This window comes from Peromyscus californicus, unplaced genomic scaffold (assembly GCF_007827085.1).
Source record: "Peromyscus californicus insignis strain IS unplaced genomic scaffold, ASM782708v3 Scaffold_4__1_contigs__length_199733344, whole genome shotgun sequence".
Taxonomy (NCBI): domain Eukaryota; kingdom Metazoa; phylum Chordata; class Mammalia; order Rodentia; family Cricetidae; genus Peromyscus; species Peromyscus californicus.
Genome location: NW_026294562.1, coordinates 174,046,779 through 174,061,625, shown reverse-complemented (window position 1 = coordinate 174,061,625; position 14,847 = coordinate 174,046,779). Strand labels below are relative to the sequence as shown.

The 14,847-nt window shown below is 47.7% G+C and overlaps 1 protein-coding gene across 1 annotated transcript in view; it reads left to right on the top strand.

Moving 5' to 3' along the window:
* The first annotated feature begins 515 nt into the window (after nt 1-515).
* The window catches only part of Sptbn4 (spectrin beta, non-erythrocytic 4), a 92,457-nt gene continuing 78,125 nt past the window's right edge, over nt 516-14,847 (top strand). The window contains 2 exon segments of the mRNA XM_052712762.1: nt 516-645; nt 4,724-4,916. Of these exon segments, the coding sequence (XP_052568722.1) occupies nt 517-645; nt 4,724-4,916 (322 nt within the window). The 5' untranslated portion in view covers nt 516.

Genomic DNA, 14,847 nt, shown 5'->3' with positions numbered 1-14,847 from the left:
ATGTGACCCCACAGGGCACTATTTCATCCTGGAACACTGTTTAGGTGACTTCATGGGACCCTTATATTGTGGTGGCAGCTGTATCTGAGTTTATCACAATGTGTCGCCCTGCGGGGCACTGTACACTGTATGGGTGACTACATGTGACACTATTGGTGGTGGCTATATCTGAGTGTGTTGTAGTGAATGACCCTGCAGGGCACATTCCAGAGAGGAAAACATTGCCAATGACTTTGTGACAGTTCGAAGGTTTGACCCTGCGTGACCCCATGCGAAAGAGTGACACCGTGAGAGTGTGCCTGTGGAGACGGTGAGTGTGACGTTGCCAGAGGCCCGGTGTGTGTGAGTGGCAGTGTGGGAGTGTGTGACGCTGCCTCGAGAGCTCGCGAGCGCGGCTGTGCATCACACGCGTGGCCCGGTGTGTGACAGCGCGGGCGGCGGGGCGGCGTGCGGGAGGGGTCCCGGGGGCGCGCGGAGCGGCTGCGGCGCGTGGGGGAGGCGCGGCGACGGCGGCGCATGCGGATCTGGCCGAGCGGCGGGCCGGCGGGGCCGAACAGAGCCGGGCCGGGCCCGGCGGCGAACGCCGGCAGGGAGGGCGGTGCTGCGCGGCGAGCATCGGGGACCGCATCGGCGGCCGGCGCCCAGGTGAGCGGCGGTGCGGACGGCGGCCCTTCCCCAGCATCTCCCCACCTGGCCCAGCTTCATCCCCCGCACCCTGGCGGGCCCGAGCCCACGGGTCTGTCTGTGTCTGTTTAGCCGGGTGGGGGCTTGGGATCCAGCGTGCAGCGAACCCCTCACCCCCACCTAGCCCAGCCTCTGAGCCAGGCGTGGGTCACCCCAAGGCCTTGTCCTTCCTAGGCCCCCTTCCTCCGCATGGTAACTGGACTAAGGGGACAGAGAGGCGCGGTTTTGGAAGGGTTAAAGCGTTGGATCCCATCTCAGCGCCCAGATGGCCTTTGCTAGGGCCGGCAGGACCCCTCTTCCCATACATCTCCGCCCTCCCTCCAAAGGCCCGAGCTGTTCCCTGGGCCCGGCAGAGAGCTCGCCAAGTGCTAAGTGCCTCCTTTGGCCCAAGTATCCTCCATTGGGGAAACATTTGTGACCACCCGTTAACAGGGAAGAAAATGAAAGCACAGAAAAACTGAGTTCATGATACTAGGTTTCCACACAGCCAGAATAAAGCGTTGAACCTACCTCTTCTTGACTCTTGAACAGAACCCCCGGACTCGCTAAGACCAAAGGGTGAAAACTCAGAGCTGGTTGGCCATGTTGCTCAGTGGTGGAGCACATGGAAGTGTGAGACTCTGGGTGCAGGTCCGGGCACTCTGAGAGATATGTATTGAGGGCTTGCTGTGCACCAGACACCGTGTTTGCCTCGTGAGCAACTCATTCATCTTCAGACACCCTTAGGATTTCCACAGATGATTCAACGAAGACCAGAGAGGGCAACTGACTTGGCTGGGGTCACACTGGTAGTCCGTAGGTAGCCATGTGGTCACTTACAGGCTTCTATGGGAGATGGGAAGAAGAACAGGGGTTGGAGAGTGCCCATCTAAAGGAATAATCTACCCTTGGCCACAACTTACAACCTGCTTAGCATCTTAAACCCCAAGTTTGTAGCTGTCTGGGTCTTTTGAAAAGAAGTGTTATTCTATTCTTACAGTCTTAGAACTAGGCCTGGGGTGTGTATGTGGGGGCTGTGTTGGCCACATACTTGCTGTCGCTTACCCCGTAAAATAGATCTTCATAATGTATCAGGATTCTAGAGGCAGACAGTGAATCAGCCAGCTATTGCTACCGTAATGCTGTGTAACAAATCACAACAAATCAAAACTCAACCCCCCCCCCCCAACTCACTGTCTTGAAACACCAAGCATTTATTTAGCTGCCAAGAGTTTAGGGGTTTAGGTTAGACCTGATTGTCCAGTTCCTCAGGCCTCAGCTGGACATACTCAAGTTTTAGGGGTGTCACTGTGATGGGGGGCATCATTGGCTGTTGCTGGCTTCGGCTGGAGAGCCTCTGGTCCTGGACCTACGCTCGTCTAAGATCACAGTTAGCCCAAGCAGTCTCCTGTGTCTAAGGCTCAGGACTGGCCAGCTAGTACTTCCCAGTCAACTGCTGGTCAAAGGGAAGGACGTATCCCCAGGACCCACAGACCTTTCTCCCCCCCCCCCCCCCCCCGGGAGTTGAAGAACAAAATAAAGAGCTAGTTGCATTGTAAAGGGTGGTGACTACAAAGGTGAATATTCGGGACATTAATACAGTCAGTTTGAGTCTCAGCTGCTGACTTAGAGAGTGAATTCCTCTATGCCTCAGTGTTCTTCTCTGTAAAATGGGCCTAATGATAACTGATCACTAAGGGATTAAATACATGAAAGCATATAAAGTCCCAAGCAAGGCAAGGGCTCAGATATGTTTCCTCTTGTCGTCACTGCTGCATTGTGGAATTCTGCAGAGAAAGGTGTTGGTATTCTCCGAAGACTACAAGGGCTGTTTGCTGAGCTGTAGTAAGCACTGACTGGGGTTCATCACTGCTGCTCTCTGAAGTGGCCAGGCTGAGTGTTGTTAGTACGGCGACTTAATTTTTTTTTTCCAAGGCAGGGTTTCTCTGTGTAGTCTTGGTGCCTGTCCTAGATCTCACTCTGTAGACCAGGCTGGCCTCAAACTCACAGAGATCTGCCTGGCTCTGCCTCTTGAGTGCTGGGATGAAAGTTGTGTGCCACCCAACCAATTTTTATTTTTTCAAGATTTATTCAAGGCTGAGCATAGTGGTGTACACCTTTGGTCCCAGCACTCAGGAGACAGACACAGGTGGATCTCTGTGGGTTTGAGGCCAGCCTGGTCCACAAAGCCAGTTCCAGGACGGCCAGGACTCTACAGAGAAACCCTGTCATGAGAAACAAACACACAAAAAAATTATTCATTATTTAGTAGTAGCATTTAATGATTTATTGTTTTTATCTTTATGTTACGTGTGTTTGCTTGCTTGAGTTTATGTGAACTATGTGTGGGCAGGAGCCGATGGAGAGCAAGATCCGCTGGAACTGAAGGTACTGGCAGCAGTGAGCGACCATGTGGGCACTGGGAACTGAACCTGGGTCCTCTGCAAAAGCAGTGAGTGTTCTTAACCACTGGACCATCTCCCCAGACCTTCTTACTTGTAGCCCAGATGGGTCTTAAACTTGCTGTGTGCCTGAGGCTTGAACTCCTCCTCATCCTCCTGCCTCTGTTTCCCAAGTACTGTATTGGGATTACAGACATCATCCATTCAGGCCCATCATGTGTGTGTGTGTGTGTGTGTGTGTGTGTGTGTGTGTGTGTGTGTGTGTGTTTGAGTGTTTGCATGTTTGTCTGAAGCATCAACATTTTTTTGTTTTTGTTTTTTAGACAGGGTTCCTCTGTGCAGCCCTGGCTGTCCTAGAACTTGCTCTGTAGACCAGGCTGGCCTCAAGCTCACAGAGATCCGCCTGCCTCAGCCTCCCGAGTGCTGGGATTAAAAGTGTGCGCCACCACCGCCCAGCTCCTTTTTTTTTTTAAGATAGAGTCTCTCACTGAACCGGGCCTCACTGCCTGGCTAGATGGGCTGGCCGGTGAGCTCCAAGGACCCATGTGTCTCTGCCCCATTCATTATTGGCTAGGGTTACAAATGTACACTACTGTGCCCCACTTTTTACATGGATGCCGGGCATCGAAACTCAGGGCTTCATGTTTGTGCTGCAGGCATTTTACTGACAGTCCCAGACAATGATGATGATGAAAATTGAGACTATGTCTCACTATGTAGCCCTTGTTGGCCTGAAACTTACTATGTAGGCCAGGCTGGTCTTAAACCCATAGAGATCCACCTGCCTCTGCCTTCTGAGTGGATGGGATTAAAGATGTGCGCCACCATGCCTGGCTTGGTTTATTATTATTATTATTTATTTATTTTTTTTTTAGGTTTTTCGAGACAGGGTTTCTCTGTGTAGCTTTGCGCCTTTCCTGGAACTCACTCTGTAGCCCAGGCTGGCCTCGAACTTGCAGAGATCCGCCTGGCTCTGCCTCCCGAGTGCTGGGATTAAAGGCGTGCGCCACCACCGCCCGGCGTTGTTGTTATTACTATTATTATTATTATTATTATTTGATAGTGTGTGTGTGTGTGTGTGTTTAGGTACATATGGGTACAGATACCTGGGAAGGCTAGAGATCAACTTGGGTGTCATCCTTCAGGTGATGTACATCTTGTTTTTGAGACAGATCCTTTACTTGGCCGGAAGCTCACAGATTGGAGTGGCCGGCCAGCGAGCCCCAGGGATCTGTTTGTCTTCCCTAGTGCTGGATTTACAAGCATGTACTATTCTCTGTCTGGTTTGTTATGTGGGTTCTGGGGACGGAATTCAGTCAGCGCAGTACACTCCCAAGCAAAGCACATTACTCACTGAGCTGTCTCTCTAGCTGCTATGACTTGCTTCTTTGAGACAAAATTTAGCTACGTAGCCCAGGCTAGCCTGAAATTCCTGACCTTCCTGCCTCAACCTCCCAACTGTGGGATCACAGGTACTGCCCATCACAACTGGCTTTTTAATTTCCATGATTTATTTATTTATTTTTGGTGTTATTGTTGTTCTCTTGTGAAAGACAGAGAAACCCAGCCTGAGACTGGGAGCTGAGTGCATGGGCACTCACTGAGAGCCTGCGAAGTGGGTCCTCTGAGCGCACTGACTTTTCTCTCCCCATTCCCAGGCCTTGCCGTCCCCAATGGCCCAAGTTCAAGGAGAAGTGGACAACATGGAGGGCCCACCAGCCTCCAACAACAACAACAACCCGGCAGCCCGCTGGGAGAGCCCAGATCGGGGCTGGGATCGGGAGCCTCTGGCAGCTGCCAACACCACCCCGGCTTCGCTCTTTGAGTGCTCTCGGATCAAGGCCTTAGCAGGTACCTGGGAAAGAGGGCAGGGTGGGTAGAGGGGCGCAGGACCGTGGGAGGGAATCTTGATGGCTGGGAGGCTGAAGAGTCGGTTCCCGCTGATTAGCTCTGCCAGTGAACTTCCCATCTGTGGCGTGTAATGCAGCCACCGCTTGCGAACGCTCCAAGTATGGCCAGTGCTCCTCTATGGACTGCTTTAAGTTCGACTTAGTTCTAATTTACTTGAATTGAAATAATGAGCTGGGACTCGGGACCGCTGGGTGAGGCAACGCAGCCATACAACTTTCCGAATGCACAGTCCGAGAACTGTTTTTTGTTTTGTTTTGTTTTTGTTTTCTTTTCTCAGAGACAGGGTTTGTCTATGTACCCTTGGCTGTCTTGGAACTTGCTCCGTTGTGTCCAGTCTGGCCTCGAACTCAGAGATGCTCCTACATCTGCCTCTCGAGTGCTAGGATTAAAGCTGTGTACCATCACCGCTCAGCAGGATTTGTTTGTTTGTTTCTCAAGGCAGGGTTTCTTTGTGTAACAGTCCTGGTTGTCCTGGAACTCACTCTGTAGAACAGGCTGGCCTCGAACTCACAGAGACTCACTTGCCTCTGCCTCCCGATTAAAGGCCTTGGAAGACCTGTGCCATCATACCCCTGCTCTCATTTTCTTTCTTTAAAATTTTTCTTTTTAGATTTTTAAAAAATTATTTTATGTGTATGAGTGTTTTTGTCTGTATGTCTATGCACCACATGCATTCCTGGTACCTACAGAGGTGGTGAGCCTCCACATGGATGCTGGGAATTGAACCTGGGTCCTTTGCAAGAGCAACAAGTTGAACCAGCTCTCCAGCTCTCATTTTCTCTTCCTGAGGCAAGGTCTTAAAGTATAACCCAGAATTCACAGAATTCCTGAGCAGTGGAGCTGGTCCTGACTTGTCAAATGGTTCTAGTTTAGGACTTTGCGTTGTTTACATTTAAAAAAATAATTTATTATCTGTAAGTATGTGCAGGGGTGTGTGTGTGTGTGTGTGTGTGTGTGTGTGTGTGTGTGTGTGTGTGTGTGTGTTGTCGAAAATTTTCTCTGGTCCTGAGTTCCTCTGGTCCAGCAGCCACTTATAAAATAATCACTCAGAGGCTTAATATTAATTACCAATTGCAGGGCCTATGGCAGGCCCCTTGCTAGCTAGCTCTTATATCTTAAATTAACCCATTTCTATTAGTCTATGTTTTGCCACGTGTCCGTGGCATTACCCGTCTGCTAACATCTTGTTGCTCCTTTAGCAGTGGGCTCGAGTCTCTCTGCCTCTGCTTTTCTTCTTTCCTGTCTTTCTCCTTGGATTTCCCGCCTGCCACAGATCAAAGCAGCTTATTTATTAACCAATGAGAACAACATATATTCACAGCATACAGAAAGACATCCCCCACCGTGTGTGTGTGTGTGTGTGTGTGTGTGTGTGTGTGTGTGTGCTGCATGCGGGTATGTGCCTGTGAGTACAGGTGCCCTCAGAGGCCAGAGGCATTGGATCTTCTGGAGCTGGAGTTACAGATGGTTGTGAGCAGGCTGGTGAGGGAGCTGGGAACTGAACCCCGGTCCTTTGGAGAGCAGCTCTTAACTGCTGAGCCATCTCTCCAGACTCCTTGTTTACATTTTTATTACATTTCTTTCTTTCTTTCTTTCTATCTATCTATCTGCCCACCTGCATGTCTGATGGCATGTGTGTAGAGGGCAGAAAATTTATTTATTCATTTATATCTATCTGTCTGTCTGCCTGCATGTCTGCATGTGAGATGGTGTGTGTATAGAGGGCAGAGGATAATTTGTGGAAGTCTGCTCTCTCCTTCTATCATGTGGGTCCCAGAGATTGAACTCAGTTTACCAGACTTAGTGCCAGGTACCCTTATCTACTGAACCATCTTGCTGCCCAAGACTTTGTGGTGTGTGTGTGTGTGTGTGTGTGTGTGTGTGTGTGTGTGTGTGTGTGTATGTGTGTGTGTGTGTGTGTATGTGTGTGTGTGTGTGTGTGTGTGTGTGTGTGTGTGTGTGTGTGTGTGTGTTGCTAAAATTCTTTCCCTGGGGAAAGTGGAAACAATGTCTGTCCCTTCCCTAGGGTCTCCATGATAAGCCACGGTATGATGCCACCAAAGTTCACCCTTGGGCACCAGTGAATGTGTTTATGTACAGAGCATAGGTGAGGAGGGAGGCATAGCGGTGTGGAGGCTGCCTTCCAAAGAGCCCCACAGGAAAGTCTTTACCCTCCAGGGATGATGGCTTTCCCGTAGATGGAGTGCCCTGCCTCGTCTTCCCCGGCCTCCATACTCTACTTGAGGCCATGCACAGTGAGGGCAGTCTTGAATTCATCATGTGGTATGGAGTCGCTGGATAATCAGGTGGGGGTGTCTTGGGATGCTCTCTGCCCCTCCTGTGAGGGAAGTCAGCAGTCACATGTTCAGCTGGGATGACCTTTTGCAGCCTGACATGGCTGAACTCCCGCAGATCGTGCTTGTTTGGCTCACACGATAGTCTTCTATCAGTGTGTGTGCTTTATATTTGTTTGTTTTTATTTATTGAAACAGGGTTTCTCTGTGTAGCCCTGGCTGTCCTGGAACTCAGTATGAAGACAAGGCTGGCCTGGAACTCACAGAGATAATCTTCATCTACCTCCCAAGTCCTGGGATTAAAGACATGTGCTGCCATGTCTGGCATATATTTTAATTTTTTTTATATTTTAATTTTTAATATAAAAAAGGTTATGTGTGCTGGGCAGTGAAGGTGCATGCTATACAGAGATATCTTATCTAAAAAACGAAACAAAAACAAAAACGAAAAAAATCCAAATCAAAACAAAATAAAACAAGTTTATGGTGTGTGGATGATTTGCTTACAGATGTATGTGTGTGCAGTGTGTGTGTGTGTGTGTGTGTGTGTGTGTGTGTGTGTGTGTGTGTGTGCATGCAATACCCTCAGAGACCAGAAGAGGGCATTCAGTGTCCTCATCTATCATCTTCCACCTAGTCTTTTGAGGGAAACTGTCTCGCTGACCTTGACTTTTTGAGTTTTCTGAACTAGACTTAAAGACAAAAGTCCTGGTAATCCTGCCTTCTGGTCATCTCACAGCTGGGGTTACAGGCCTGGATGAGATGCCTGGCTCCTCATGTGCATGCTGGGAACTGAACTCAGATCCTCATGATCGTCCAGAGAATGCTCTTAGCCACTGAGCCACCTCTCCAGCCTTTGTTCTCTGCTTGTTTTTCATTGTATGTGTGCATGAAGTACATGTGTAGGTGTGCTTGCTGCGATATGTATGGCATGTGGAGGGTAGAGGACGACTCTGTAGAGTCAGTTCTCTCCTTCTACCTTTTCCTGGATTCCAGGGGTTGAATGTGGGTCACCAGACTTGTACAAGCAACTGCCCTTACTCACTGAGCTATCTCACTGGCCCTGTTTTCCTTCCTTCCTTCCTTCCTTCCTTCCTTCCTTCCTTCCTTCCTTCCATCTCTCTCTCTCTCTCTCTCTCTCTCTCTCTCTCTCTCTCTCTCTTTCTCTTTTTCTAGATTTATTTATCACATATACAGTATTCTGCCTACACACCAGAAGAGGGCACCAGATCTCATTACAGATGGTTGTGAGCCACCATGTGGTTGCTGGGAATTGAACTTGGGACCTCTGGAAGAGTCGTCAGTGCTCTTAACCTCTGAGTTATCTCTCCAGCCTCTCTCTCTCTCTCTCTCTCTCTCTCTCTCTCTCTCTCTCTCTTCTTTTCTTTTTTGACAATGTCTCGCTATATATCCCACCTCAGCTTCCTAAGTGCTGTGATTACAGATATGTACCACCACATGGCTTTTGACAGTGTCTTGCTCTGTGGCTTAGATTGGTCTCCAACTCCCATTGTTTCTGCTCAGCTTCCTAACTACTAGGATCACTGACATTTATTACTGTGCCCTGGCATGCTGCACTCTTTTATGTCTTTGGTTTATTCATTCACTATTATGCTTGTGAGTTTCATCCGTGATGCCTCATACTTAGGGTTAATTCTTTGCCTTTCTGTATAAGACTCCACCCACACTGTAGACATGCCGCAGTCTATCTGCTGAGCTGTCGCTGTGCTTTTGAGTTGCTTCAGGTGGAGACTACGAATGGTGATTCTGTCAACTCCTAGCACGTGTTTGGGTGGGGCACAAGCATTTCTGAGTGGCCAGGACACGAAGCTGGGAGTGAACTTGTTGCAATACAGAGTGTATGTATACACTATACATATTACTTTTGTGTTGCTGTGACCAAAACACCCAGACAATTTAAAGGCACTCAAGTGTTTTCAGAGTTTTAGTTCACAGTGTCAAGGAAGGTGTGGTGGAGTTGGTGGCAGGGAAGCATGAGGCAGGGCCTTTTCACATCTTGGTAGATCAGAAACAGAGGAAGGAAGTGGTAAATAGGGACTAGTTAACCTATTCTACCCATAGTGACCTATTTCTACCAGCCTGATCCCATGGCCTTCAAAAGGGACCACTAAAAGCAAAAACAATGAAAAAAAAAAAAAAAAACCAGAGAAACAAACAAAAAAGAAAGAAAGGAAGAAAAGAAGGAAAGGGAAAAAAAGAGAACCACTAACTGGAGACCAACAGTTCAAAAAATTGGGAGACATTTTAGAGTCAAGCTATACCAGGGCCTATCTGATTTTAGTGGAAATGGCCCATTTCATTTTTTTTTCCTTTTTAAAATCATTTTCCATTCCCATCAGGACTGTGTGGAAGATAATAACCAGGCATAGATCTATACCCCTGCACTCTCAGAACTTAGATGGAGCTGGGCAGTGGTGATGCATACCTTTAATCCCAGCACTCAGGAGGCAGAGGCAAGTGGATCCCTGAGTTCAAGGCCAGCCTGGTCTACAGAGCAGGTTCCAGGACAGCCAGGGCTACACAGAGAAACCCTGTCTTGAAAAAAAAAAAAAAAAAGAGAGGGGAAAAAAGAAAAGAACTTGGATGGTAGAGGCAGGTGCATCAGGAGTTCAAGGTCATCTTTGGCTACATAGTCAATTTGAGGACAGGCTGGACCACGTGAGTCCCTGTCTCAGCAAATGTGTGTGCACACACATGTGGGGGCCAGAGGCTGACAACAGGTATCTCCTTTACTCATTCTTTGCCTCCTTGTTTTTGAGAGAGGGTCTGTCATTAAACCCGGAGCTCGTCAATTTGGGTAGCCTGGCTGGCCAGCAAGCCCTGCGGATCTGCCTGCTGCTACATCCTCAGTGCTGGGATTACAAGTGCACACTGACGGGCCTAGCTTTTTAACGTATGTTCTGATGCATCAGATTCAGGTCCTCATTTGTGTGTGGCAGATACTTTCTGACTGAGCTACCCCACGCCGCCGCGCCCCCCCCCCCCGCCCCGCCCCGCCCCCGCCTAACACTTTAACATAGATTTCAAGCATGGAGGTGTAAGACCTAAGAGAGATGCAGGGAAGGAATAAGATACACCCAAGCATGGGTGTGGGAGCAGAGGGTCGTCTGACTGTTAATGTCTTATTCAAGAAAACTTTGGATGGGGTCTGGTAGTCTAGGCCTAGAGTCCCATCTATTGGGAGGCAGAGGTAGGAGGATCAGAAATTCAAGGTCATCCTTAGCTACATAACAAGTTCAGGGCAGTCCTGGGCTACAGGAGACCCCGTGTTAGATGTGGGACTGACAAATGTCTCAGTGGTTAAGAGCACTTTATGCTTTTGTAGAGGACCCGTGTTCAGTCCCCATCACCCAAGTGGTTTACAGTCTTCCGCAATTTCAGGTCCAGGGAAGCTGGCACCCTCTTTTGGCCTCTTCAGGCATCAGACATGCGTACAGTGCACTTACAATCGTGAAGGTAAAACATTCATACATGTAAAATAAAAAGGAAGGGGAGAACAGAACAGAACAGGCTGGATGTGGTGGCACACACTTTTCATCACAGCAATATGGAGGCCGAAGCAGGTAGATCTCTGTGAGTTCAGGACCAGCCAGGTCTACATGGTAAAACCCTCTTTCAAACAAACAAACAAACTCAAACCCAAACAACAACAACAACAACAACAAACAAAACAGAAATAAATATTTTGACTAGGGTGTGGTAATACAGGCCTGGAATCCTAGCACTCCTGAAGTTAAGCAAGGAGGATAGAAAGTTCAAAGCTTGCCTGGGCAGCAAAATTAGTTCAAAATCAGCTAACACAACTTATTATGACTGTTTGAAAATAAAAAGTAAAAAGAAGGCTGGGGGTGTGGCTCAGTGGTAGAGCCCCTGCCTAGAATCCCCCAGTGAGGGTCTGGGGTGTGGCTCAGTGGTAGTCTTATTGAATCTATTCATGAACCCATAAATGTATGGTTGCTGAGTTTAAATGCCATTGAGGATAAGCAGAGAAGGGAGAGCCTTTTTAATAAATGGATCTGAATCAATTGAATAACCATATGGGAGAACAATGACTTTGACCCACATACCCCACAATAATAAATAATTACCATCATTTGTTTTACAATCCGAATGTGAAAAAAAAAATGTCTCCCTGACATTGGAGTAATCAAAGATTTTGAGTTGACAATTCTAGGTACTGAACCTAGGACCTTGCCTCTTATAAGAATGTGCCCTACCACTGGATCCAGCCTCTCACCGGGATATTCTAGGCAGGGGCTCTACCACTGAGCCACACCCCAGCCCCTCACTGGGGGATTCTAGGCAGGGACTCTACCACTGAGCCACACCCCCAGCCCCTCACAGGGGGAGTCTAGGTAGGGGCTCTACCACTGAGTCACACCCCCAACCCCTCACAGGGGGATTCTAGGCAGGAGCTCTATCACTGAGCCATGCCCCCATCCCCTCACTGGTGCATTCTAGGCCAGTGTTCTACCACTGAACCACACCCCCAGCCCCTTACTGGAGCATTCTAGGCAGGTGCTCTATCACTGAGCCACACCCCCAGCCCCTCACTGGGGGATTCTAGGCCAGTGCTCTACTATTTACATATATACATATCTCCCAGCCTGGGCATCTCCAGTTTTGATCCCTGCTTCATATTAACAGATTGTGATCAGAAATTCCCAAATCCACAACATTGTCCCTTATGAAGTCGCCATCCATGTGATCTAGGATAGGCTTCAATGAATCCTCTTTGAATAGTATCAAAATAAAATTACAAAAAAAAACACAAAAAGGAATTTATCAGGATCTTGTTCCTTCAACCTTAAATTCCTACAATTCTAGGATTCTCTAGAATCCATTAAAAAAAAAAAAACAACAACAAAAACCTTAGGTCCTTTAATCCCAGCACTCGGGAGGCAGAGCCAGGCGGATCTCTGTGAGTTCGAGGCCAGCCTGGGTTACCAAGTGAGTTCCAGGGAGGCGCAAAGCTACACAGAGAAACCCTGTCTCGAAAAACCAAAAAAAAAACAAAAAACAAAAAACAAAAACAAAACAAAACAAAAAAAACCTTAGGTCTATTCCAAATTCCTCTTTACAAATGGGAGGCTCACACCTTTAATCCCAGAACTTGAGGGCCACAGGGAGGAAGATTGTGACAAACTCTAGGACAACCTAGTCTACAGATATCAGGCCAGGTAGAGCTGCATATTAAGACCCTTTCTCAAAAGAAGGCAGAGGCCCAGAGAAGGGAGATAACCTTGAGAGGTCACAAGCTTCCTGTTAGTCTCAAGCCTGAATCTGTTTGTCAGTGTGGGCACCACTCTGGGGTTGTACTGAGTTTCACTTGCTTCACTATATGCCACATCCACTCTTTGGCATGCATATTAGCTGTTGGAAGCTCAACAACAAATACATAATTTTATTGTCATCATATCCACAGGTGGGATTGATGATCAGGGGTTCACACAGGCCCCCATGCTGTCGCAACACAATGAACCCACATTTAAATAAACATGATGTTGCATTTGGGATTACTATTAACATACGTACACTTGATTTTAAATGAGAGTTCAGCATTCAAGATGCAATTTGAAATACTAACCAAAGTGTGTATTACTGCTACCAAAGTGTAAAGTGCTAGCTTTAATAGTGAGCGGGACAAAAAATGCACTTTTGGCTATGGATGTAGCTCAGTGGTAGAGCACCTGCCTAGAATCTTCCAGTGAGGGTCTGGAGGTGTGGCTCAGTGGTAGAGCCCCTGCCTAGAATCCCCCAGTGAGGGTCTGGAGGTGTGGCTCAGTGGTAGAGCCCCTGCCTAGAATCCCCCAGTGAGGTGCTGGGGGTGTGACTCAGTGGTAGAGCTCCTACCTAGAATCCCCCAGTGAGGGACTGTGGGTGTGACTCAGTGGTAGAGCCCCTGCCTAGAATCCTCCAGTGAGGGGCTGGGGTGTGGCTCAGTGGTGGAGCCCCTGCCTAGAATCCCCCAGTGAAGGGCTGGGGGCATGGCTCAGTGGTAGAGCACTTTCTTAGCAGGCTAGAGGCCTTAAATTAAATCTCCAGTGGTACTAAAAGAAAAAGAAAATGTATTTTGGGATAAAATTATTGGCCGGTTTCATGTGCTAGGAAATAATAGGCTGGAAATACATTTCGTTATTTTTGAACTAGCAGAAAACTTTAATTGTGACTAATATTATTTGGGGTTGTAACTGTATATTCTAAGCTGCTGTAACAAATAGAGCCAACTGCACATGATGGAAAGGGTTCCGAAGCTTGTTCCCTTCTGGATAGTCCTGAAGTAAGCAGCCTGTGCCAGGGAGCCTCCAACAAAGGACTCCCTGTTGTGTGCTCTGTGGCCTGTAACTTTCTAGCTTGTAAGATTTGGGGAAGCAATATGAGAACGAGGATGCAGTTGTTTTCTTTATTTTTAGTTATGAAATACAGACTCACTGGAAGTTAAAAAGCTGGAACACACAGAAAGTGCATTTATAATGAGTAGAGGGCACTTGGGAGGTGAGGCAAGAAGACCCGCATGAATTGAAGGGCAGCCTGGGCCTCGGTGAGACCCTGTCTCAGAAAACTAAATACGGGGCTGGAGAAGTGGTTCAGAGCTTAAGCACTGGCTGCTCTTGCAGAGGACCTGGGTTTGATTCCCAGCAGCCACATGACATCTCACAACTGTCTGTAACTCCAGCTCCATGGGATCCCACTCCTGTTTTTGGTCTCTGCAAGCACCAGGCATGCTCATGGTACACATACATAGGCAAAGCAACCATATGCATAAAATTTAAAAAATAAATATGCAAATACCCAGTATAGTTACTGTATTAACCAGGAACTGTGTGCCTAATCATATCATGTTCTCACCTGATTTGAGGCTTCACTTTCTCTGTGACCATGATCCAGACCAGGCTGGTCTCTAACTCACAGAGATCTGTGTGCCTTTGTCTCCTGAGTGCTGGGATTAAAGGTGTGCTCCAAAATGCCTGGCCACCATTTTTTTTTTTTTTTTTTTTGAATGGTGGGGTGAAGTTGAGACATAGTCTTACACAGTCACGTCTGGCCTTGAACTTCTGATTCTTCTTCCTTTGTGCCCCACATTCTGGGATTACAGGTACAAGTCATTAAGCCAGCCTGTAAATTCAAACTTAAAAACTTTTTAGTTTTAACCTAGGCATGGTGGTTTGTATCGGGTCTTTCTTTGTTTTTTTTTGTTTTGTTTTTTGTTTTTGCTTTTTTTTTTCGAGACAGGGTTTCTCTCTGTAGTTTTGGTGCCTGTCCTGGATCTCTTTCTCTAGACCAGACTGGCCTTGAACTCAAAGAGATCCGCCTGTCTCTGTCTCCTGAGTGCTGGGATTAAAGGCGTGCACCACTGCCTGGCTGCAGGTCTTTCCTTGTAACACCAGCTCCTGAATTATGACAGGGAGACTTTTTATTATTTATAAAAGCTTGGTCTTAGCTTAGGCTTGTTCCCAACTAGGGCGTATAGCTTAAATTAACCCATTTAATCTACATTCAGCCACGTGGCTCATTCATTACCTCTCCTCAGTACCATATGTCCAACTTCCTTTGCA